The sequence below is a fragment of the Carassius auratus genome, unplaced genomic scaffold (genome assembly GCF_003368295.1).
Source record: "Carassius auratus strain Wakin unplaced genomic scaffold, ASM336829v1 scaf_tig00028719, whole genome shotgun sequence".
Lineage (NCBI taxonomy): Eukaryota > Metazoa > Chordata > Actinopteri > Cypriniformes > Cyprinidae > Carassius > Carassius auratus.
This window is the reverse complement of record NW_020525713.1, coordinates 29,583-56,535: the sequence shown is the minus strand read 5'-3', so window position 1 is coordinate 56,535 and position 26,953 is coordinate 29,583. Positions and strand designations below refer to the sequence as shown.

The window sequence follows — 26,953 nt, the reverse complement described above, 5'->3', positions numbered from 1 at the left end:
AGTCATTCAATTTAAAGTGAAAATTTTAGACAGCAAAATATATACAAATATAAGCTAAGAAAAGTTATAAACGGTATAATGTTGGAAATTGTTTACATGCTCTCTGTGTGGGGTAATTGCTCTCTAACACGCACCAATTTACACACACACAAAGAGTGAAGTTATATTCAATCCACACTGTCTGAAATTATCACTAATGCAGTTTGCACCTTATAAATAACTTTGGAGCCAGTGAAAGCGTAATCCCAAATTGGTGCGATGATGTCACTGGAAACCAGAGCCAAATGCTTAATAATTTGTATAAACAGTAAGGAAAGACTGATGGCCAGTAAAGACAAGAGATGACAGAAAGAGAAATAAGCAGGTGACTGAAGGAATCAGAGGTGACTGAAGAGAGTTTAAGCGATCACACAAAGTAAGAAGATTAGAAAACAGGACTCCTAAATTCTTGATTGATTATTATCCTTCAAAGACAAAGCAGTCTAACAGCTTTGGCTATTATTTAAGGCCACTTCATACCCAAACAATCTGCCATGTTCTTCCAGGAAGAGTAATAGAAACATTCATGGCCAGAGGGTAAATTAGGGGCTATTAGATAATACTTACATAATCAGGACCAGTTAAGCTGGGGTCTGAGGTCAAAGGGTTAAAGGTCCTGGGCAGGTAGAACATGCTGAACACACATACTGTGGCATGGCTCCGGACCTAGACTTCGACACAGATCCTTCTCCTTCTGAGTCTGAGGAAGAAGTGCCTTTACAGAGAGAAACATAATGAGAAAATGGAAGAGATATCATTAACTCCTGGTTAAAACTTAAGATGCATGTTGTCTTTCTTTTACTGTTTAAAGGCTGCGTTCACTCAAGAGAGATAAGTTAATGATAGCTATAAAGGTTTTAACATATTACTAATATGTTAATCGCGAAGTCCACACACAAACTTTAACAATAACAACACAGAGGAATGATAGTTCATCACTTACAGCTTTATAAACAATAAAACCATGACAGCCAATCAAAATCCATCATTCTTTAAAAATCGAGCAAATGGCAGACAACATATCTGCATCATGCACTGTTGATAAACAATAATAATGTATGTTACAAATATAGCTATCATTAATTATTTTTTTAATTATCCTTCTTGTTGTGAACGGGTCTTAAGGACTGATTAAAGGTGCAGTCACATTTACCTTTGCTCAGTAAAACTGCATGGATGAAATCCAGTCATTTTAATAGGAATAAATGTGATCAGGAGTTTTATGTAAAGGTGAAAGAGTTCACTGTGCAGATTTCACTCATTTTCAGTTAAGTCACATGAATTGATTGCGCTGACCAACAGAAAATCTGCTTGGTTTGAAAGTGACTTCTGTTTGAGCTGTACATTCTTGATGGATTCTTGGCCTTCAAAGACAAGCAGTCTTACGGCTTTGGCTATTATTTTAGGTCACTTCATACCCAAACAAACTGCCACGTGCTTCAGGTTAGGTAACAGAGACTTTTATGGCACTGGGTAAATTAGGAGCTATTAGATAATAAATAGCAGTTAAGCAGTCAGCTGAGGTCAAAGGGTTAAAGGTTAAGTGAAAAAGAACATGCACAGAATCCTTCATCTCATAGTTTGAGGATAAAGCAGTTTTACAAAATGTCCATGAAATTTAAATAATGTGACTGCACCTTAATTCTATTAGACATAATCTAATTAGTAATGTAATTATTTTGTGGTAGTATTTACGTTTCATTTGAACTGTTTGCAAAGCATAATTGCTAAATATAAAATTTTCATATTTATACACATTACGATACATTATTTTCTATTTCTAAACATTTAGCAAATTGCTACTAGATATTAGATTTACGCTTAAAACATGAAACAGAAAGAAAAAACTTTCTTGTATCATAATTTATCTTGTTTAAAGGATGATTATATTTGATTAAACTATGACCTCACCTTCAATATAGACCTCTGCAGAGGTGTTGTCTGCTCCCAGTGCGTTGGAAGCTACGCAGGTGTACCTGCCAGTGTCGTCTTCAAATGCTTCAGTTATCACCAGAGTGTGCAAGTCACCATTACGACAGATCTGGATATCAGGGCAGTGGTGCAGCTCCCGCCCCTCACAAAACCACCTGTCCGATGGAACAGAGAGGACGGCATGTCAATCAAAGGGAGTACCCAATTATATTAAAATGTTGTTTGCTAAAATATTTTTCAATTAATTTAGATGTAATCAAAAGAAACAAAAATGCATTGATTTATCTCCCAAATAATGCAAAGGGGAAACTACCAACCTATTAATCACAGAGACTCTTAAATCTAGCAGTACTGACCGTGATGTATGTGTGAGAAAGAGGCAAAATAAATGTAAGTGAAGAACTGAGGTCATGTTTACTGTAAAACCACTGGTCGCTGCAATCAATTTTCTCTTAGTCTCTTTGTGTGTGTTTCAAACTGGTGTTTACTAATACCCACCAAAACTCTCATTTAAGAGTGAGTCAACTCTAAAGAAACTGAGAGCAGATTTCTCTCATTAGAGTGATATTTCCCAGATTATCAACATCGCATTCTGTTAAAACCATTCACTCTTTCATCAAGAAGACTTTCATCAAAGTTTAAATTACTGCGTGAATAAAGTGCTGTGTGTGACTTTAATGTGAAGTATGCAGAATTCTGAGAAAAAAGGCAAAGTTGCAAGGTTTAAACCTGCAGTTCTGTGAAAAAAAGTCAGAATTAAGAGACATAAACTCAGATTTGTAAAATGTAAACTCGGAATGGTGGTGGTGTGTGGGGGTGGGGGTCAAATCGGACTTATTTTCTCAGAATTTAGAAAAAGTCAGAATTTTCAAATGAAAAGTCTCAATCATTTCTATAAATATGGTAGGTTATTGTAATGTTAAAAATAACAAATATAAAATAAAATAAATATTACTATACATATTTTGAACATCTAATCTGGGCTTTTCAAAATTAATAGTCTTGACCTAGCAAGGTCCTGACAATTAATGTAAAACATTAAAAAGAATCTCTAAACTAGCTGAAAAAAAAGAAAAGTAAATCAGTGTGCCTCTGGTTTTGTTGCTTAGTCATGAAATTAAGCGGTTTTCAGACATGGAGGAATGTTTAGATTGGTGTGTGTGCACAGCTGGGATATGACACATCAAACATTCACACACCTAAAGTGGGGACACCACTTTCATTGTTACACACAGGTCTGGGAATCATAAAGTCTGTATGGAAAGATCTTTACTCACCGCACACACATCAAATGCAATTTGTATAAATCAGTTATTTGAGATGTCAGTCGGTGTTCTAATCCCCCCGAGGCATGAATATGAAAACTAGTAAACCTGTCTCAAGCACCTGTGAGTACTTGTTACGGGAAACTCAGACACACACACACACACACACACACACATAAACACACAGGACTGGTTCACAGCGACTCTAAACCCTCTCCAATAATACATCATACTGTGCGATTCATTCAAGTTTTCTTTGTACTCCAAGTGTCCCAGACCACTTTCATCCATTCATATACCCCGCATAGGCACGCACACACACACTTTAAAATGTGTCTGAAGCCGCCTGGAATGAGCTCTGTTTTAGGGGCACAGCTGTTCATTCAGCTCGTCTCCGGATCTTAAAATACTCTGGTAAATCATTAAGACTTCTATAAAGAATCCCAACATTCCTGAGCCTGTGTCCGTTTCATTTCATCCCGGCAGTCGGAGGCTTTGTCCATTTTCTGCTCAATTCTCATTATCAAACTGAGTTCATTTGTCCATTAAAGGCATAGTTCAACCAAAAATGCAAATTCACCCTCACCCTCATGTTGTTTCAAAGACTTTGGTTAATCTTTGAAACACAAAGATAAAGATAATTATAAAGATAATTTACTGAAAATTAAAAGGGCTCAGGTAACCACAACTTAAAAATCCAAAGAAGTTATAAAGGCATTGTAAAATGAATCCTTTTAATATTCTTGTAAAGAGATATGGTCACTTTATATGCTGACCAGATTTAATTTAGGCCTTTTTTTAACATTTAAACAATGACTGACATACATACAGCTCATCATATACTGTATGGCAAAAAAAAACAAAAAAAAAAACAGAAGCACGTGCATGCATCACACACTAGAACAAACCTCATTTTGTTCTCAAACAGTACATCATCATATAAAGCGATCATATATCTTCAGAAACATATTAGTTAATTTTACAGCACCAGACTGTTTTGGTAACTTTCAGTGGAGTGATAGAAACATCTCAAGATGTGTTTTGTGTTTCAAAGATTAACCACAGTCCTATGGGAACGACATGAGGGTGAGTAAATTGTACAAGAATGTAAATTTCTGGGTGAACCATTTTTTTTTTTTTTTCTGCATTTGAAATCAGATGCCTAAACAATAATTCTTTCTCCAAGGCTATAAAAGTGAAGGATCTCTGTAACATTACAACTGAAATGTGTCTGCTGTGTGTTTTTGTGAATGTTTGAAACTGTTAAGAGTCACTTTAGAACACTTTTGTGAATCCTGGAAAGATTCCAACACATTCCAAGGTTTGGCGGCTCTATTTCACACCCTTCTGCCAGTCATGGCTCGGACAACAGCACCTAATCTATCACTCATCCTCTCTGAATCTCAGTACACACCAAGAGAACAGAGAAGCTGCTCAAGCGAGTATGTCAACACATTATATCTTATTCATGGATTCAAATGTTATTATTCAGAACCGATGGTTAACAGTCAATTTAATGGCATCAGATGAAACACATTAAGTGTACAGTGTTCAGTTCTCCATATGTATACATTTCTTTCTGTCTCTCATACAAGCACGTGCAAGACTAAAACACTAATTTATCTAGAGAGGGAGAGTTATGGCTGATTTTACGGTGCCAGGACAGGTGTGTGTCTGATTCACCAAAGCATCAATAGCTTTTTGGTTCTGCGAGGGGGATTTTTCCCCTTAAGAATTATTGGTGGTTTAGATTAAATTCCAAAAACACAAAACGCTTAATAAAACTAATTTAAGTTTTAGAAAATTGATGGCACAAGCACATGTCTAAGGCTGGGGATTACATGTTGTCTAGAAAGTATGTCTAACAGCTATAGATTTCAGTAAACTTTATAATAATTATAATCAAGGTACAAGGATAGTAAAGGTGAACTTCGATTTTACTGGCAAACAGTGATTTTTTTTTACATTCATATTATTTTAACTTAAATTGCTTGTGTTTTTTTTGTACGTTTGTAAGTGCTAACTGTATAAAGGTTAATAGAAATGAGTGCATCCCATGTTTTAAGAGGACACGAGCGTGAACAGAGGCTCAGGTCATGTATGTCCAGCAGCTGGAATGTTTCACATAAATCACAGAGACAAGAAGACATTGTGTTTGTTATGTGGTGAAATCAGTCTGCTTTCATTCTAAGACATTCTGCTTGTGAGACATCGCTGTCATTGAGGTCAGGAAGCAGATTTAAATGTGGATTAGCTTGAGTCTGCTTGATCACATTCAGATGGAGGAGCTTCTAATTGCTCGTCTAAAGCATCATGTCCATGTGTTTCAGATCCTGTGTGAAGGCAAAAGCGTTTGTGTGCTTTACCGCAACTACAGCAAAATTAAGCCCAGATCTGGCATTAAGGGCATCTGTCGTCTTCGCCCCTTCTTCACTCAGTCTACAGCTATTCCCTCATTTGTCTTCATTATTAATTCTCTCCTCTCTTTTCTCGAGTTACCACTTTGTAAGCATATTTCAAGAACCGCGGCTGGCTGTGAAACACTTTTGATGAACTGAATTACGACTCAAACCCACAGCACATACTGCCATCAATACCGAACACGCCACTATACATACAATAGACTGTACATGTGTGTTCACTAAACTGCAAACTGGCAACTAATGTATCTCTATGCAGCTTTTGAAACACCATGCATTGGCCTACACCGAAAAAAGATTTTGGGGTTTAGTCCCAATCGCCTTTTTTCCAGAATGGACTGGGATAGAACAATTATTATGTTAAGTTGCTTAACTGTTTAGCAATTTGAGATTTAGTTGAAATGAAGTATAAAATATTGAATAATTCAAAACCATAAACAAAAATGGATTCTTTGTTATGAAAATTAAGAATAAAAACATAAGTTGATTCAAAATATGAAATTATAAGCAATATAAGCATTTAAATAATAAGAATTCATAAATATAGTTCTAAATATAAAGTATAAAACAAAAAACTTCTGCTTAAGAAGAATATCCAGTCACGATAAATCAACATTTTAACATTTACTTAGTAAATGGTTTTTTTTACACTATATAGACTCTAAGACAAAGACTGATTTTAGTGCCTTGTGCATGGATGCTAAACCTGCCTAAAAATCATCCAATTCCATCTCTTATGGACTCTCGTCACCCAAATATCTTCTGAAATAAAGGCCTTTCTGCATTTCTTCATGACTACTTCATTGTGTCTGTCTACATCTCTGACCACAACTCACAAACAGACCGGAGAACCAGCTCATGAGCTGTCAGCCTCCGTGCCCTACAGGGAATTCTCCCCATTGTCCCGTGGAAAGAGCAAAAGGAATGACAAATGTGCCATATTTATTTAACCTTTTTAATGGAGAACAGCTGACTGTCTTTTCAGCATCTCGTGCTACGTTTAGGATGGCGTGTCTCGAGACCTCGGTGTACTGCATCGAGCTGTTGTTGAATTCAAACACATGTCTCAGAAGGTGAAAAGACCCACTGAAGCAGTCAGACCAACTTAGTTCTGTTACGAAACAGACTATCACAATAAACCATTAAACAACAGAGGAACCGTTTCAGAACAACTATCCAAGGGCTAAAACACAGCTTGTCACGGTAATGGAACTAAACAAACAAAGTGTTTGCCATAAACACCAGAACGTGTTACACAAGACATCCCTGTTTAGGGATCCTTGTTTAGTTTTCCCACTTCTACTGCACGCTCTACACTAATTAGATCTATCTTGTATAATTCTTGAGTTCTGTATAAGTTTATTCATTTATTGATATACCCTACATTTGTCTCATCAGGCATCCGCAATTGCATACATTCACAAAAAATGATGGTTGGTGGAAGTACTGGAAATAGAATGTATGGTGAGTTTTGCTGTAGTGTTGCCACAGTAACACGTCGGTCATATCCACAAACCAGACCTAATGAACAACCATTATGGGTAATTACTGAACCATATAAACCAATTCATCAGTGTCCATCACAGCCAAACACTGTGTGTGTCTGTGAGAGAGGAAGAGAGGGAATGGTACAAACTCTTTCTCTGCCTCTATTTGTGGTTTGGCCATGATGTGGCCAGTGTTACACAGCCTCCCTATTTAAACTTTCCATCTACAACAGCAAATAACAACAAATCTCAGAGTATGTGTGTGTGGATAGTGCCTTCATTCGCTCCCTCATTCTCACATGAAAAAGACAAACACTTCTCCGTTCTCACACGTTCACGATCATCCAACAACAATCAGATAAATGGAAATGGGAATTTTCTTGTGTGCTCTACTGGAAGTGATCAAATGCATAGAGAAACACAAGGGACTGGATAGAATGAAAAAACACCACTCACTGCTTCCATGAATAATTATAAGCCACCTTCAAAATTGGGGCATATTGATCATCTGGCAGGAGTCAAACAAGTAAAAAAAAACCAAGAGTACAGAGCATGAGAGAGTTAGAGAGTTAGTCCTGGACTTATTCGGAAAAGTAGGAGCTTTCTAACAAGAAACATTTGTTTTCAACTACAAAAATACATTTATAGTAGCATCGACAGTGCAGAAAGACATTTATACAGAAATTACAATTATAGAAATCATGTCATAAGGTGTTTTAAATATGAAATTATAAATATTGCAACATGAAATGATGGATGAAAATATGAAATATAAATAAAATATGTATTTATTCTCAAAAAAAGAAACACTGGATTGCTCTATAAAAATCTACAGAGGCGGAAAAAAGGCATTTATACAGAAATTACAATTGCAATTAATAATATTATGATTAATAATATGAAATTATAAATGTAGAAACTTGAATTGTACAGAAAGAGATCAATAGAATTTACAAACACAAACACACATTGATATTAAAATTATATTGATCTCCTTCTGTATAATATGCCCCATATGCACTTGATCTATTGAATGGTTCTGGAAAAATCCACTTTTCTTTTTCCTCTGTCTGTTTTTTTCATGCGCTCTCTTTTCATGCATGAAGGCCTGAAATAATCCGATTTGGCTTCTCCTAAACTTGGCATATCAAGAGACCTGAAATTCAACCAGATCTGTTGGATCTGTTGGAGGTGTTTTGAAAGGATATGCTTCATGTCACTGACATCAGTCCGGACGACACCTCGGAAACACAGGAAACAATGTCTGGAGCCATAATTAAACACTGACCAGCTTTAAGAGATTGAAAGAATGGGGGGTCACATGCATCTCTGATGTGGAACAACAAAGATTACAATGAAATTTTTAAAAGAAAAGACAACTATGGCAACATTCAGAACAATCTTAGCAAGATAAATTATAGTGTGTGCATGTGTGTCTCTGAGTGTCATTTCGCATCTGGTTACAAATGACATCATAGGCCAGATGCTAAAGGTCAGAGGCCATGAAGGGAATACAGGGAAGAAGACAGGAATGGAGAGAAGACCACAGGAGATGCCCCAAATAGAAATACTGATAGATGTATCTGCAGCAGCTGAATTATGAAGTGCTTGTAAACACACACTCACACACACACACACACACACACACACACAAACACAGATACCATGACATTTAACAGCCTGTGTCTGACAAAAACTCCACACACTCACACTGTATTATAAACTGTATGATAATTCATATGGTATTTGCCATCTCAAATGAGGCACAGAATCTGAAGTGAAATATATGCCAGAAAAAGTTGCATTTATTGCATTTGGAAAACAATTTATGAAATATTTTAAATATACATTTATTATTTAAATATTATTATTATAAAATTATAAAAAAAACTATACAGAAGGCAATCATTTAGAATATCAGAAAACCGATTTATAATATTTGTTTACTTAAATACTTTAAATTCAACAATTACTTGTCAAAATGTTAAATATCAAATGTAAATGCTTAGTATTAATTTAAAGATTAAATGAAATGAACTGAAATGAAATGAAAACCTTTTGACAGAACTGATACTAAAATGTAGCAGTTTCTAAGCTGATGGAAGCAGAGGAAGGTAAAGGATAACTAATATCTGTAAAGCAACTTTTCAGAGTTCAAAGTTCAATTGAACTTACCTGAGCTCTGTGCTTCACTTGCTTCTTAAAGTATATCCAAAAATACCAATGAATCATGCAGATTTTTGTCTGTATGAACTGCTCACACACTCCCTTTGAACGCCTAAACAAGCCTGAGAGCTCCTTCAATCACTCACACACGTACACACTCTCTGGCACTCTGGGTAGAGCTGTGACTGAAACACACATACAGCTGAGGAAAAAGAGAGAGAGGGAGGGAACGGGAGGCTGTAATACAAGAGTAAATGAGGAGAGAGAGAAAGACACTGTAACTGGGAATAAAGATTCAGTGGCACTCTATTCATTCATTATTTTTCTCTTATTCATTCTCTCTTTTGCAAATCGCTTCAATCTCTAATGTCGACTTCACCCTGCATCTCCTCAAATTATTCCCATGTCACAGGAACTATTTGACTTCAGTCTGCCATTTGACTTGGTCTTGAATTGAATGCAAGATTTCTTAGAAATTGAGAAACATCTCAAATTGGAGTATACAGCTTTGAGGGGTGAATGGAGGACATCTCTTAAAGGGACAGTATGGTTGGTCTCATTAAAATGCCACTGATCTACAGCATAACAAAGAACATACTGCGATGATGTGTTACATGCACATCATTTCGAAATAAAATCCAAATTTAGACTTTATTCCAAAACTGATCTTTTGATTTTTCACAGCTATTGGATATTCCTGTGTACATAAAAAACATTCAAATCCCGTTATTCTCTGCTTCTTACAGTATATTTGACACGTTTGCTCTTGCCATTTATTGCATGTGAATCATTTTGGAGCATAATTTAACTGACTTCTCATTCACATCCTGAACAATAAAACAAAAAAGCATGATAAATTGTAAAATGTCTGTCCAATAAGACTGTCTACAAATTTAGCTCATGATGTTTCTTTTATTGTTTATAAAAGGCCTCTTGTCTTTATCTTTAGCTTTATTTATATCACCCAGAATAACCGTGTAATGTATTTGCACTATTCAATACTTTAGAACTGTTTTGAAACTCCTGTTAAAAGTTTATTTTATTTTAAAGAAATCAATAATTTTATTCAGCAAGGATGCATTAAATTGTAATAAAGACGTTTATGATTGTGATGAGTGGGGCGGATGGAGTTAATGCACGACACCTGCGCTACTCACCGGTCTCGAGTCCCACGGAGGAGCTCCGGAAGGATAAAAAGAGGAGTGACGATAAGACGAGCTCAGAGAGGACCAGGCCTGGATTTTATTTTGTGTTTTGCTTTTGTTTGTGCGTGACAGTCAACCGCGAGGAGCTGTCGCACTCTGTGTTTATTTTATTATTGAGGTTTGGCTGTCCAACCCTCTCTCATTGACACATTAACACAATGAAACAGGTTCCAACCATTGTTACTGCTCTGCAAACAGTGCGAAGGCTCTGTTAGAAATATTGTACTGCAACAATTTTGTCATGTTTACATTTTTTATTATTAATATTATTATTAATCAAATGCTGAAAAATTCATTTAGGTATCAGATTTCCTTAATCTTAAAAAAATATATATGAAACAAACATTAAAAAAAACGTTGCAAATATTTATACTATTGTGTCATTTAGCGTCATTTGGCATTTTAATAATCTTCAGACACGGACAGAAATAGTACCTTAGAAGAGCTCACGTAGTACTGAGTTAAAAAAAAAAAAAACACTAACAGCACCTGGTCTCAGTCAAACAGATGGCTCTCACCTGTTTCATCTCTGCAGTCTGGGACAGTGAGAAACAAGATACAGAGGCAAGCAGGCCATCTTATCACTTATAACTTTTTGGAAACCGGCAGAGGCATGTAATACAGTACAGTTAATCCTTATTTGGGGTGAGGTTTAAACCTGTTGTGGCATATTGAGATTGTAACATATCGCAGACCTTCTTGGAGAGTTAGTAACTCTCAGTCTTTCAGTCCATAAACAGGTGGAACATTTGGGTGGGGTATTTATGGAGCTTGCTGCATAAAGCTTAGAAAGCACACATACCCCCAGAAACACACACACACACACACACACACACACACACAGAAAACAAGAGACACATACTCATATCTGTGCATTAAGGCATTTGTAAACCAGCACACGGAATGATGCAAAAACACATCCACACCCATTTTTATAGTTAGAAAGATGTCTAGCTTTAAAAAGTGTGTTTTTTTTTACAAACACCCCTGCAAGATTTGCTTGTACGCATTCTGTAACCCACACCTCAACCGTTCCCCTTGTGCCAGTGTCCCCCTGTGAATATTTATCTGACCAAGGAGGCAATTCCTTTAGAAACAGGACAAAGTTATACAAATTACTTTATTTATGAATATTTATTACCTTTGATGACATCTAAGTATTGAAGACAGTTTAGCCTCAGTGTAATAAACAAATTAATAAATAATCACTTTTGAGCTGGTTAAAATAGGAAATAAAGCGCACTGTCAATATATAGAAAGCTGAGAAATGCTGACTCTGCAGGCAGCATATGGAACTAGGACTGAAAATCAACTTTATGGACATTTTTTGTAAATCGCATGGCAAATTGATGAAAACGAAACACAGTTCTCTTTTGGACACACTAGTGTCATGAATTTGTCTTTCCTAAGATTGCTTCAAATCCTATCTACTGGGATAGACTGAATGATATCTGAAGGCACCATAGATGTATCATTCATTGACTATGACATCTCACTATCCTAGTAGTTTGTAAGTATTATAGTAATTTAATATTCCCTTTAGTTATCACCAACAATATCTCTTTTTTGTTGCAGATCATTAAACCGTTATGCTGCTCTTAGAAGTTTGTCCGAGATCAGTATTGGGAGGTACCTTTGTTCACAAACGGTCATAATGCAGTCTTAATTATGAGCAATAAAGTCACATTTGCAAAACAAAGGTCATGATGGGATACAAAGTTGCAGGTTACGAGAAAATATTTTTTTTTTTAGATATTTCCAAAGGTCATCTTGGTATCATCTCAAGATGCTTTCCAGTCACCATGGCAACCTTTAGATTTCCCCAAGGAAAGAACACATAGTAAAAAACAAACGTTAGTCCTGTCTGGTGCACTTAAGATGCTTAAGCAAACACTCTAACATTGCTCTCTAAATATTAATGAGGATTCATGAGAACCATCATCTATTGAGAGAAATCAATGATGATGAAAAACATACACAATATTGAGAAAGACAAATACTGCGTTCAAAGACCAGCAATGAAGTTCAGATGAAATGGATGAAAGGTTTACCTGGATTTTGAGCTGGTAAAAAGTTTCCTTTTGTGTTTCTGTTTGAGTTTATTTAGCAGATACATTGTGTATTTTACAGTTTCCCTCCCAATTCTCTTGTCCTGTATTAATGTGTTGCACACACAGTTGGACCAAAACGTCATCCTTCAGCCTGTACTGTGTGTGTTGGGGTTGAAAAATTATGGACTTCATTTGTTTGTAAATCAAAAGCTGAAGAAAAAACTAAAACTACAGTAGATCAACTGCAGAGACGTGGTCACAAACTCTCACTGACATCTGCCTCAAACTCACATTAATTTCATTTGGCTTTTGAGATAGCTAATGCGTCCAACAAACACAAATCAGTGTATACCCAAAGGCACGAATGAGCTACAAAGTTGCCATGCTCTCCATTTTACAGTACGCAGTCAATGTACAAGTTATACAGGTCCAAATCTGATGGAGGTCTTCTAACGGCTGTTAAACAGACCCATTCAAGGACAGAGAGACAACTGATGTCATCTCTCATGCAGGAGGCCTTTCCTGGCTTTGTTTTGCCTCATTTTACTTCTTGGGACATCTGTTGAACTGTATCTGTTTAATGGTTCAGAGCCTTCCAGAACAATCTCTAACAATAGCCTATGTGTGCTTTTACATCATGTTCACAAACATGTAACATAATTTGAGTCTTTCTCAGGCTCCGGATGTTTTTCACAATGAATGATTCACACAGCTTTGTTTATTTGCACATGTGAGCTATATAGACACACTGCAAGATATCAAATTCTCACAGTGAGCTACACTGCAAAATATAAAGCAACACTGAGAGATATAATGTCAAACTGAGATATGTGACACCAAACAGTGAGATATAAAGTCACACTGCAAGATATGATGTCACACTTTAAGATAGTCACACTACATGATATAAAGTCAGAATGAGAAGTATGTCACACTGCAAGATATAAGGTCACTCTGTGAGAATATAAGTCACACTGTAATATATAGGTCACAATAGGAGATATAAGGTCACACTGCAAGATACAAAGCCACACTGTGAGATATAAATCACACAGCAAAATTCAAAGTCTCACTGCAAATATAAGTCATACTGTGAGCAGACAGAGTCACACTACATAATATAAAGTCAGAATGAGAAGTATAATGTCACACTGCAAGATGTAAGTTCACTCTAGGTGATATAAAATCACGCATTCTATTTATTAAGGTGTTGCAATACATAAAGTCATTGCATTATATAAGATTACACTGCAAGATATAAATCTATTCGAAGTCATACTGTGAGATATAAAGTCAGATCAATATATAAGGTTACACTGCAAGATAGTCACACTGTGAGATACAAGGGTATTCCCAATCTTCTGTTTTCTGTCTTCATTTTCCCTGATGTCATTCCAAACCTATAACTTTCTTTCTGTGAACCATAACAGAAGATGTTCTGAAGAACTGTTTTTGATGAAAGTCAATGGGGTCCAAAACAACACAGTGTAAACGAAAAGCACTGTGACATTTTTTTTTTTTTTTTTTTAGATATATTCTTTTGTGGTCAACATTCCTCGTTATTGTATGAACTATCCTTTTAAATTCTCAGACAAATTGGTTTTAAGGCTTAGTTTCTGGTTTCTGTTGGACTTGTCTCTCAAACCGCTAAAACCATCAGTGATATTCACCAGCATTTGGAGCACTCCACATCTAAATCAACTTTATATGGCCTGTCTTTAAATGATGCACTCAGGTTTACATTAGATCACACATCATACTTTAAAAACAGCTCAGTTTCATGAATGAGCAACGGTACAATCATCTACAGTTGCGCTATTAAACATGACACCATTCAATGTGAAATGGAAAAAATTTCACATCGATAAAAGCCAAAATACATTCATCTTCATGTACACGCTCAATGACTTCAGCTGTCATTAACGGACCACTGCCAATACAGACTCTTCCAGGCGTTTCACGTGCAACTGTGGCCTACTTTTGACTCCAGTGAGTTCTTGCACAGTGAGCAAAGGCATTATATAAGTGAATGATTCAGTTGACCCTGACCCCTGCCTCCCTCAAAGCAGACGTTTATAGAGTCGGTAATATCACAAGGGTCAGTTTAACAGGCGAAAGCAAATGCTCAGAGACACAACTCCCTGAGACTGTGACATCATCAGCAGAACTCCGGCGCCTCACGGTCGAACCCCACAGAACCAAAGAGATGGATGGAGATGAGAAAGAGGATTAAAAGAGGAAAGAGACAGAGGGGAGGACTTATGAGCAAAGTGGAAAGAATTTTCTAAAGGGACAGTTCAAACAAGAAAGAGACAGATGGGGATGTGATAAGAGCGTGTGATAAAGAGAAAAATGAGGGAAAAAAGACAAATGAGTGCTATGATATGCTACACTGACTTATATAAAGAGATTGGAGAGAGAGAGAAATGACCAGATGTGGAGTTGGACAGATGAAGAGGTCTGTGTCTTTTGTCAGTTTAATAGACAGACTGTAATCCTGTAATATAATCTAATATATTCTGGTCAAATATTTCGGCACGACCTGAAAACATATTAATAAACTTTCATGAACTTTTTGATTCCACAGACCCCAAATTTTGATGATTAACTATGGACAAATTGTAAATATTTATATTATAGAAATGATAAAAATATGAAAATTAAATATTTTTAGTCAGAATTTAATCTTAATATTAATATGTATATTATAGAAAAAATATAAGGATATACTATAAAAATGTGTATTATATTATATTATTCTGGTTAATAAATATTAATATAAATATTATAAAATACTATGTACAAAGATTTTTTATAAATGTAGCATAAAAACAGTATATAGTAAATATTAAAAGCCGTCGCCATTATCTATATTATCATCATATATACATCAATATTCTGATAATGCAATCCATGTAACTGTAGCTAAAGTGTATGTGCTTGTTGTCCTCTCAAATGAGCTCTCATGAAATAAGTTTAAATATAAATGTTAAACATTATATGTTAAATGTTTCATTTTATGTTAAGTTGACACTACATAAATTCAAAAAGAAATTCAAATCTAGCTCTCAGTCCAATAAAACATTTGATTACTCGCATGATTTCCAACCTGTGTTTAAAAGAGCAAAATAGTGACAATGGTAAAACAGATTTGATTTCAGAATGAGCTTTATTACCAGGCATGTTTACACATACGAGGAATTTGTTTTCGTGACCGAAGCTCCGCAATGCAACAGAATGACAGCGACAGAACAAAAAACACATGATAAAAGAATACAAATTTGAAAAGATTTCATCAGAAGATGATCTCTAATGCCTCTGACTAACTCAGTCAAGTGTTCTTGCATGCTAATAGTTCAAGTCGTAAATAAAACAAAACATTCTGAACCCCATAACACCTGTATTTATTGCTTACCACTTGCGATTGGATCACAGAGACAGATGTTAATACCAGGTGTAAGCAGGTCATTCATTCACAGACATGCACTCACCCACGTACACTTGCGTGCATCCACATGCACACACAAACACGTACACACATATAATAAACCAGTCATAAACACAAACGCCTGCTTTTCACACCAACTGAATGCAAATCTCAAAATACAATTACACCACAAACACAAAACACGAACAATGTCAGATATAAGAGATACTGTATAAGCTACATAATTGATAGCAGGTTAAGGTTCAAAGTGCTGCCAGTCTCTCGGCCCAAACTCAAGAATTCAGGCACATTCAAGCCTAACAGCCATATCAAGCCCTGCATCACGGTACACCCCTTGAACCCACCTGAGATCTAAAGTGTGTGTGACCATCTTTGTTCCATATATGGTATTCTCCATATGCTCTGAACATCAGCTAAGATAAAGCTAAATATTTTTGGACATCTATGTGCGTCTGTGTTTGTTAGCAAGCAGACTTTAGCATGCCAAAGTGACAGAGTCCTTGTTAACACCATCATGTTCTTTACGTGGTCCATGTGAGTGTGCGCTTGGGTAAGAAGTAAGCTAGTGTGTGAAGTTAGCTGACAAGAGTGTGCTGTTTCACGCAGCTCTGTGAGTACGGGACCTTTGCTGGCTTTTTGGATCTTGTTTTTGTGACCTCTGATCTCTCACTACGTCTTTGCCTCATTCACACCAGCAGCATTACGTTCCAGCTGTCTTTGGATATTGCTGTTTTATCAGGACTGTCTTCATGACATCATCGCTGTCATCATTATCATCATTATTATGCAGGATTCTGGCTGCAGTATTTACTCTTATCAGTTCTGATTCTGCCTGTCAGCTCACAGAGCTTTAAATGCTCTTCCTATCAGCAGGAAATTGTTCTCACAGGGGAAGGAAAGGGAGAGTGAAAAATGTACACCTGATGGTAAGTTCATGATGATTTACAGAAATAATCGGTATATTTTTATATTTGTTTAAAATAATATTATGAGAATGAAACTGCCATATAAACATGTTATAAAACATTTCTATAAAATATGTATTAAATATAAATAATAAAATAAAAAAAGATTAGGCATGTAGTAAAGCATAAGTAAACATTTATTAGTCAAACTAATATATAAATATGTATATTATGGAAAAATATAAATATTGAAAATAAATATACACATTAGTCAAAATATAATAAAAATACATACATATATTTATATATATATAAGTAAATAAATATTTATGTTTATTAGTCAGAATATGAAGATGCAATTATTAGTCAGATTTAATATAAATATACATTTATATAATATAAAGAAGGAATATAATTATTTATATTACATTTTGACAAATAAATATGTATGTTTTATTCAAAATATATTAAAATCTTTATTACAGAAATAATATAAAGACAGAAAATGAATTATTAGTCAGAATATAAGTATTTTATAGAAATAATATAGAATATCAATATATTTATTATAAGACAAAATAACTTATTTATTAATAAATTAATATTAAATATTTATTTAAAATAAAAAGAACACTTCTTAATAGTTTTACATGGTCATTATTTTGTTTATCGGCTCTTTTATGTAACCATAATTAATGCGTCCTCTCAAATCAACTATCTAACAATAAGTTTTGGTGTTTGCATTTCTCTGTAATCAAGTGCTTCTTTTTCTTTTTATTGTTTTTAGTCCCAGGTGGCTGCTGTACACTGCACTGCATCTCGGCATAAACAAAACACAACAGCACTTCATGGGACCACCGTTGCTAAGGGTTACGTCATACAGTAATGCTGGTCTCTCAATGTCTAAGTGCCCTGTGCCGAACACAGATACTGAACTTCAGTCTTTACCTGTTGCGTGCAGAATGGGGTAAAACCAAAGGCTAAAGATCATCATACACAAAAGACAGCTAAAGCTTTGTTTAAAATGTATGATTGGTTGGGACTGAACCATCTGGAAGACATAAACATATACAAAGCATAGCAACAAAGCAAGATTATCTAAAAAATAAACATACAGGGAAAAAACATAAAACAAGAAATTATATGAGAGAGAAGAAAAATCTCTGCAGATGCTAAATACGGTCAAAAAAGAACAGATAATTAACCTTGTAGAAATAGTAGCAAAGTTTTTCAAACACATATGAAACCAACAATGCAATTATACATTTCTAAGTATCGGACACATGCAGTTTAAACTTGATTTTTCCTTTTTTGTTTGTCATTGAACCATAAATAAACCATTATTTGTAACTGTATGGAGGAAATGTGTGTGTTTAGCACAGAAGTTAGTCTAAGGCAAATGACACCTTAACAGTAAGATTGTAAGCACCTCACATGGTTCAAACAAATCATAAGGTTATGACAAAATACATTTTAAGTCATAACAGGCCAAAATTCAAGTCATTATTTCTATTATGGAGACGTGTTCAGACTCCTCACTCAAAGCCCAGAGCCATGTTAGTGAATAATGCTCATAAACACACAAAACAGATACAGGTTAAGAGGTCAGTACTAAAAGGGTTTTAGAGAAGATTTTTCATCACCTACTCATCTCTGACCCATATGTTTCTGATGTATCACACAAACACACTTCAGTCAGCCACTGCAGTTTTAGACTCATGTTTATGAGATGACATCATAATTACAAGCTACCGTGAAACAAACAAGAGCAGGTATGAAACCTGACAGAGCCGTTTTCCCACAGATCTCAGACACCTTTAAAGTAGAACGATCACTTCTTTATATTCACATAAACACTACTTTTCAAAAGTGTGGGATTCCTTTGCTCATCAAGTCTGCACTTATTGGATCAAAACAAAACAAAAGAAAATTGTATAAACAATACTAATTTAGTGTAATATTATTGCATTTTAAAACAACTGCTTTCTGTTTGAAAATGATTTAAAATGCAATTTATTCCTGTGATGGCAGAGCTGAATTTTCATGTTTTTTTTTCAGTGTAGCACAGTGACACACTTGTTGTTCTTGAATTCCTTACTCTCAACCTTCTTTCCCAAGCAGTATTCTTCCTTACATCCTCACTCTCCACCCTTCGCTCTTTTTCGGCCCCTCTTGAATTCCAGCAATAGTCGGAAAATGCTCTATTTGCATGACAAGTCCTCTTGTGGTTCATTCCAAGAATGTTGGAAAAAACATCCTTATACACTCTTGTGTTGGTCTCTTTCCTTCCCTCTCTCCCTCTAGCTCCTGCTTATGTCCCTCACTCTGTGTGACAGAACATGCATCATTGATTCTTCCCCCTAAGGTATGTTCTGATCTTCTTCTTTTTAAGGAATTTTCCAACAGTAGGCAATTGAGCCTGGAGAGTTTGTACAAAATACGTAAATACACCAATAATGCATCACTATGCTGTTCTGTCCCATTAGCATGTGAAGATACAATGTAAAGCAAGGAGAGCACCAGGTGTTCAAGGTTTAACAAAATCAAATAGATCAAATAGACCCGAAAGTCTGGGGTCAGTTTTTTATTTATTTATTTATTTTTTTAAGAAATTCATACTTTTATTCAGCAAGGATGCACTAAACTGAGCAAAAGTGACAGTGAAGACATTCATAAATTATAGTGTTACAAAAGATTTCTATTTCAAATAAATGCTGCCATTTCATTTTTCTATTAATCAAAGAGTCCTGAAAATATTCATTCATCATGGTTTCCACAAAAAAACATTAAGCAGCAACTGTTTTCCATATTGATAATAATAATAAATGTCTCTTGAGCACCAAATCATCAGAAGGATCATAAAGATATGAGCAAGAAAATTAAAATTAAACTTTGCCACCACATGAATAAATTACATTTTAAACTGCATTAAAAGTTCTTTAGTATTATTTGATAATATTATTGTTTTACTGTATTTTGATCATAAAAATGCAGCCTTGGTGAGCATAAGTTACTTTTTTCAAAAACATTAAAAACTCTTACTGGCCCCAAACATCACTGAAAATCTTTTATAACAAGGGATTGATTCACTTTTGCTGAAAGTATGTATAAATAAATAAAAAAAACACTGATGTTTTCAACTTAAATATCTTCTACTGTTAAGGGGGTCATATGATCCAATTAAATTTTTCCTTTCTCTTTGGAGTGTTACAAGCTCTTGGTGCATAAAGAGTTGCAATGACTAAAGTCTCAACTCCAAGGAGATATTCTTTATTAAAATTAAGACTCATCCACGCCCTCCTAAAATGGCTCGTTCTAACACGCCCCCAAATGTCTACATCACGATGTGGAAAGATTTGCATAACGCCACCCAAATATTCATGCAATGTCCATGTTGCCGCCTGCGCCATGTTGTGGAGAAACTGTGTTTCATTGTGAAAGCGAAACTACTTGTTTGGCCTTCTAAAAGAAAACACAATTAGAAATCTGTGGTTAAGTTGTATTTACAACACTGTTCCAAAACAGTTTAACCCAAATATTCAGATGTGTGCAGCCCATTTTATGGAGGACGAGGGCTAGTAGCCTACAAATGCTGGTGTCTGTTTCTATAAAGTTGGGCAATTCTAACTTTGCAAGGACAGTCTGGCACTTCTGACACACAGTACGTTTACATATTTAAAGCATTTTCCACTGATGATTCAAACATGAGTTTTAAGCAGTGCAGAGTAGCACTTGTTGTTTGTCGTTTCTCTGATCACAAATGTAGGCATGGTTTTATGTTTACGCAGCACAATACGTAACTATGCAATTACACACAAAAACCACAGTATAAGTCATTATAATGAGTAATTATGTCCCCAATGGATGCAACTGGATTGTCTCGTCACACCGGGACACACGCATCACAGTATGATGAGGGGCGTTCTCTTTTAACACAGACTTTTATGGGATGGATGTTTGCTTCAAGTGATAGTTCAGGTAAGTGAAATTATATTATCTTGCAGTATGTCTGTTGTTTTCTTAACATTTTCTGACTAAAAGCAACCAAAAAGCCATTTTAAATTGGTTAAGCAAATCATAATAATAATAATAATAATCCTCAGGGGTCCCCAGACCAATACAATAAGTGTGCCTCCTCTATTTTAAGACCCACGAACCTCCACTGCTTTTTTAAAAACTTAAACCACATAAACACATTGCATTACAACAAATACATAAAATAATGTTCATCAACATCATGTGACCCCTTTAAAAGCATATAACAGCGAAAAGTCCTACAACTCCTCATATAAATGTTTTAAGAATGAGCTAAAGCAAACAGAATAACATTGAGGTACTAAAAATGAAAACAGATTTAGAGCTCTCATATTCATTCATATTCATTCAGGATCGTTCTCTCGAGGAGGGGGTGAAATGCTGGCATGGAAACCTGAGCTTGTAATTGAGAGTGACTCGAGAGCAGACATTTTTAGAAATACGAAGGAAGATCTCCTGCTAAGATCTGGCAACCTCATCAAAGAACAAGCTCAAGGGAAACAAGTGATAAAATGTGAAAGAGCCATTAACCGGAGAAGTAATGAATACACACACATGCTCACACACTCATAGGGAAGCTGCTCCCATAAGAGAACATAGCTTCCACATCACTTTGTTTCCAATTAGTTTTATTATAATGAGAACCTTGTCGTCCTGCTATGTGTGTGTATATGTTTGTGTGCGACACATGGTGTTTGTTACATCTGAATTTGTTAAGCATTTTCACAACAATTTCCTACAATAATGTTCTTTAAAAATATGAATGTACAAACTAAGTGTGGAGTAAATATTCTCACGAACATGTGATATTTTATTTGCTAACATCAGATATACATGCATACATGTTTACATTAATGCACGCCACTTTGGCTGAAAACATTTATTCTCAGTGTAGACATCATGTGATACATAAAGATATGCCTGGCAACTTTTATGATCCGTAACAAAATATAAGACTAAAGAACAGTTTAGATAACAGGAATGACAAATAAAGCCATTCGTAATAATAAATAATAATAATTATATATAATATAATTTATAATTGACTATGTTCTCAAAACAGCCCAGGCTACATTAGGGTACAATGAATATCATTTGGATTAGTTTTTCCATAATTAGCAGTATGGGCGATGTTGTGTGAATTTAAGCTTTTGGGAAAATTGGGAAATTAAAAATGAGATTAAAGATGAAGAATTAAGTCTTAATATGATGATAAATACTAAAATGATTGTGTAACACCTCATATGACTGTACATATGCCCTAAAGACAATACTGAGGAACAAATGTGAAATTCTCTGGCAGCCACACACACACACACACACACACACACACAAGACAAAAGAATCACTTAAATTTCTATCTGCACAGATAAAGGCTTGATGACACATGTGCGGCTTCACACCTGCACAAACACACACACACACAAACACACACACATAAACAAACAGATGTGCTCTACCCTAAGAGATCTCTGGGCTTCATTCCTTAGATGCATAAATCTATAGAGGCACCTCTATAAACATGGGCACTATTTACCTCTGTGCCAAAGCCAATGTTTATCTAACACCTTTCCTCTCCACACCTGCAAATGATTGGAGCTAATGGTTTAAATAAAAGAATGTGAACGAGGAAGTTAAACTCTCTATCAGAGATGATGTCACTGAGTCAGTATCCTGGTCAGGTCTTTTCACTAAAAGACGAGCAAGCAGTCAGCCTTACTAATCTCTCGTGAAGGCCGATTCCACGCAAACGTCAGCCTTAAAGTAAAAAATAAAATAAAGTGTTTTCTCAAGGAAATGTTCCGATTGGGTCTGTATTGTACTGTTCATTATTATTCCTTAGCTACTGTAACTGTTTTGATCAGTCATATAGTCATGGACCACTCACGTTTCACAGTAAAAGATGAATGCTTAATGCACAACACTTAAAAGAAGGTGCATTAGCTCACAGATGTAAATATACTCAGTTGACACATGCTGATGATGTCTTTTATAGGTTCAGCAGACGCAAAAGAAAACTGACGCTGTTTAGTCACACACAATTTAATTCCAAAAGGGTGCGTGAGAATGACTTCACACCCATTACTTTAAGAAAATGATCTGGAGCTACAAAAATAAATAAATTATGCACAAAAACTGATGATTATGTCAGCCAGAAGACTCTAAAGTAATATAATACAGTACATTGTGTAAGGTGTTATTGTAAGTCCTATATTATCAAAATGGTTCATTGTATATATATTGAATATCCATTCAGTGTGATTCATTGCCATTTGCCCTTCAAGAAGCAAAGACAGAGACAAGAATATGCATGTACTGTATCTGATGCAGACCTGAGCTGCAGTAGTTACACAGGTACTCAATGTATATATTAAACCATTGTCTGTTACTAGAGACCCACTCTATTTACTCTGTCACAATTTCCATTTTTAAACAATACATGTAAAGAGATCTTAAGTTGTGAGACCATAGAGATGGACCTGACAAAAAGACTATCCTAACTATATTATTATTATCTTATCTAACTCGATTTATCTATTATTATTATATTATTATTATTATTTATTTTGGGGAAGTCATGGCCTAATGGTTTTAGATTCTGACTTGTAATCCAAAGGTTCGAGTCTCGCCTCGGGCTGGCAGGAATTGTAGGTGGAGGGAGTAAATGTACAGTGCTGTCTCCACCCTAGATATCATGACTGAGGTGCCCTTGAGCAACGCACTGAACCCCCGACTGCTCCCCAGGTGCCGCAACATAAATGGCTGCCCACTGCTCCGGTGTGTGTTCACAGTGTGTGTGTGTTCACTGCTCTGTGTGTGTGCACATTGGATAGGATACATGCAGAGTATGAATTCTTAGTATGGATCACCATACTTGTCTGTATGTCATGCCACTTTAACTGTTCTCTTTAGTTCCTCATGGACAACGAAAAATGTATTTCTTAATCAGTAATCTCATTTTGTTGCCCAGTAAAGATATCCATTATACAACATTATTAAAACAAGATAAAATATATTTAAAATTCTTATTCAATTTAGCTTCTCAGGTTAACTGATAATTGTTTAAAATACTGGGAAAACAAGACAAAAATGCTAATCAGTATTACCATAAATTGGAGATTGGTTCACAATTATACTTTCACAATTATTAAGTTTCCAAACCAAGTATCATAAATATAAAGATAACTATAAGGATAAAGATACTACTGTCCACACCAACAGATAATAATGCTTTGTTCATAAGCATGTGCTGTGGTTGCCTCTTAAAAGTTAATACATCAGCTGCATATATTGTGATGTGAACTTCACTCTTCACATAGAATTAGAACGATTTATATTTAGTTATCTTCTTTAGACAGATACATTTATCTACAGTATATATTTATCATCCTTATTATTTTCCACTTGGAAACAGAAGTCTCCCTTATGTTTTCAGAAACCTCTAGCCCTGAACTCTCCATGCAAACTATGAAAAATCTGTCTCGATAAATATAACTCTAGGTTATGGAATACCTGTATGTATTCTCTATAGTATTTATACCAAGGGTCTCTGCAGTGTCTACAATGAGGTGCAAGTTAATAAAACCATATCTGTTCTTGCAGAATCTGACTCGAACCTGAGATGCAACACTCCCACCTAGAGGCAGAAAATCCCACCGTCAGTCAATCTTAGATAAATGGCAGGACACATTCTATATCTCCATGTGGGGCTATTCAATGTGCTCTCTCTCTCTCTCTCTCTCTCTCTCTCTCTCTCTCTCTCTCTCTTTCCAACAACTACATAGTCCCTAAGAAGGTGTAGAAAGGTGGAGAAAGTAAAGCCATACTGAAAATGTCCAGTCATGGCATGGATAGCATTCCAGAGCCTGGCTCCCTCATGCCGGCTGGAGGCCTATTTATATTGACAGGATGAGGCCCAGTTGCAGTGGCAGAAGGATGAGGCTTTGCATTTTCAGTGTGCAACCACCACATCCATGGAGTCTAAGTGTGTCTCTGTCCCCTTTCATTATGCAACCCAATGTGGGCAGAAATACCCATTTAAGAACAGGCTAAACTTACTAACTTAAACCAGACTGGTTTATTGTTTAGAGCTGGATTAATGCTAGTCTAGTGATATATGCATTCCTTAGCATATCCAATAGCTCAGAACAATTTGATGATGGAACAGAAACTATGGACTCTCTCTTTTCTAGCATTTTAGTTACGGTTTCTCCTTTACGCTTAAAGGGTTAGTTCACCCAAAAAAGAAAAATGAGACTGCGTATTGAATGGCAGGAAAGTACCCTATCCTACAGAAAACGTAAAAAATGTCTAGATCTGATTACTTTGCATCACTTTTAGAAGGAAACAAACATAACCCCAAGTATTTATTAAATACAGTGGCTAAATTATTGAAAAATAAAGCATCAACAGGTGTTTGACATTTCCCAGCAGCACAACAGTAATGACTTTATGAACTACTTTACTTCCAAAATCGATACTATTAGAGATAAAATTATAACCATGCAGCTGTCAGCTACAGTATCCCCTGAGGAACAATTCTACTCATTCTCTACTATAGTAGAGGAAGAATTGTATAAACTTGTTAAATCATCTAAACCAACGACATGTATGTTAGACTCTATTCCATCTAAGCTCATAAAAGAGGTGCTTCCAGAAGTCATAGATCCTCTTCTGACTATTATTATTTCATCATTGTCATTAGGATATGTCCCCAAAACCTGGCTGTTATTGAGCCTCTTATCATAAAACCACAACTAGACCCCAAAGAACTAGTTAATTACAGACAAATCTCGGATCTACCTTTTCTGGCGAAGAAACTAGAAAAAGTATCCTCACTATTTTATTTCCTTCTCAGAGAAAAATGGTTTCTGTGAGGATTTCCAATCAGGATTTAGACCGTATCAAGGTACTGAGACTGCTCTCATTAGAGTTAGAAATCATCTGCCCTTTTCATCTCTATTAGTCCTGTAACTAGTGTTCGACACTATTGACCACAGCATTCTTTTGAATAGACTAGAAAACTTTGTTGGCATTAATGGAAGTGCATTAGCATGGTTCAAATCATACTTATTTGACCACCATCAATTCGTAGCAGTAATTGAAGAGGTATCATATTGATCACAAGCGCAGTATGTAGTACCTCAAGGCTCAGTACTAGGGCTGTTACTTTTCATGCTTTCATATTGGAAGATATCACAGAGAAACACAGTGTTAGCCTTCACTGTTATGCTGATGATACCAGCTCTATATTTCTTCACAGCCTTGTGAAACTCACCAATTTGAAAAACTGGAATGCATAGTCGGAACGGAACGGAATGCATAGTCAATATAAAAAACTGGATGATGAGAAATTTCTTACTGCTAAATTGCTAAGAGTTGATGTGTTTACTACAGGATTTAAAAACGTATGTAATAACCTAGAACACTGTCTAATACTCGATGGCTGCTCTGTCAATTCTTCGTCATCAATTAGAAACCTAGGCGTGCTATTTGATAGCAGTCTTTCCTTTGAAAGTTTCTAGCATTTATAAAACTGCTTTTATCCATCTTAAAATTATATCTACATTACGACCTATGCTCTCAATATCTGATGCAGAAATCTTAATTCATGCATTCATGGCCTAAAGGTTAGATTATTGTAATGCTTTATTGGGTGGTTTTTCTGCACTCTTAATAAACAAACTCCAGCAGCAAGAGTTCTTACTAGAACCAGGAAGTATGACCATATTAGATCGGTTCTGTCAACACTGCACTAGCTCCCTAGTAAACATCATATAGATTAATAAAAACTTGCCTATTATTTATAAATCCCTGAATAGTTTATCACCTCAGTATTTGAACAAGCTCTTGAACACTTCCCATTCTGTCATTGATGGAGTTTTGGTTCCTTGCCGCTGTCACCTCTGGCTTGCTTAGTTTGGGACACTTAATTTCCAGCGATATTGTCAACTTGATTGCACAGATACAATTTAAACTGAACAGAGCTGAATGATGACA

General features: G+C 35.6%; 1 protein-coding gene across 1 annotated transcript in view; it reads right to left on the bottom strand.

The window, feature by feature from the left end:
• Window positions 1-687: 687 nt before the first annotated feature.
• The window catches only part of LOC113079600 (palladin-like), a gene marked incomplete at its 3' end in the record, with an annotated part of 32,550 nt that continues 6,284 nt past the window's right edge, over window positions 688-26,953 (bottom strand). Inside the window, exons 3-4 of the mRNA XM_026251844.1 lie at window positions 1,951-2,126; window positions 688-754 (exon numbers count right to left, since the gene is read on the bottom strand). Of these exons, the coding sequence (XP_026107629.1) occupies window positions 688-754; window positions 1,951-2,126 (243 nt within the window). The remainder of the gene's footprint in view (window positions 755-1,950; window positions 2,127-26,953) is intronic.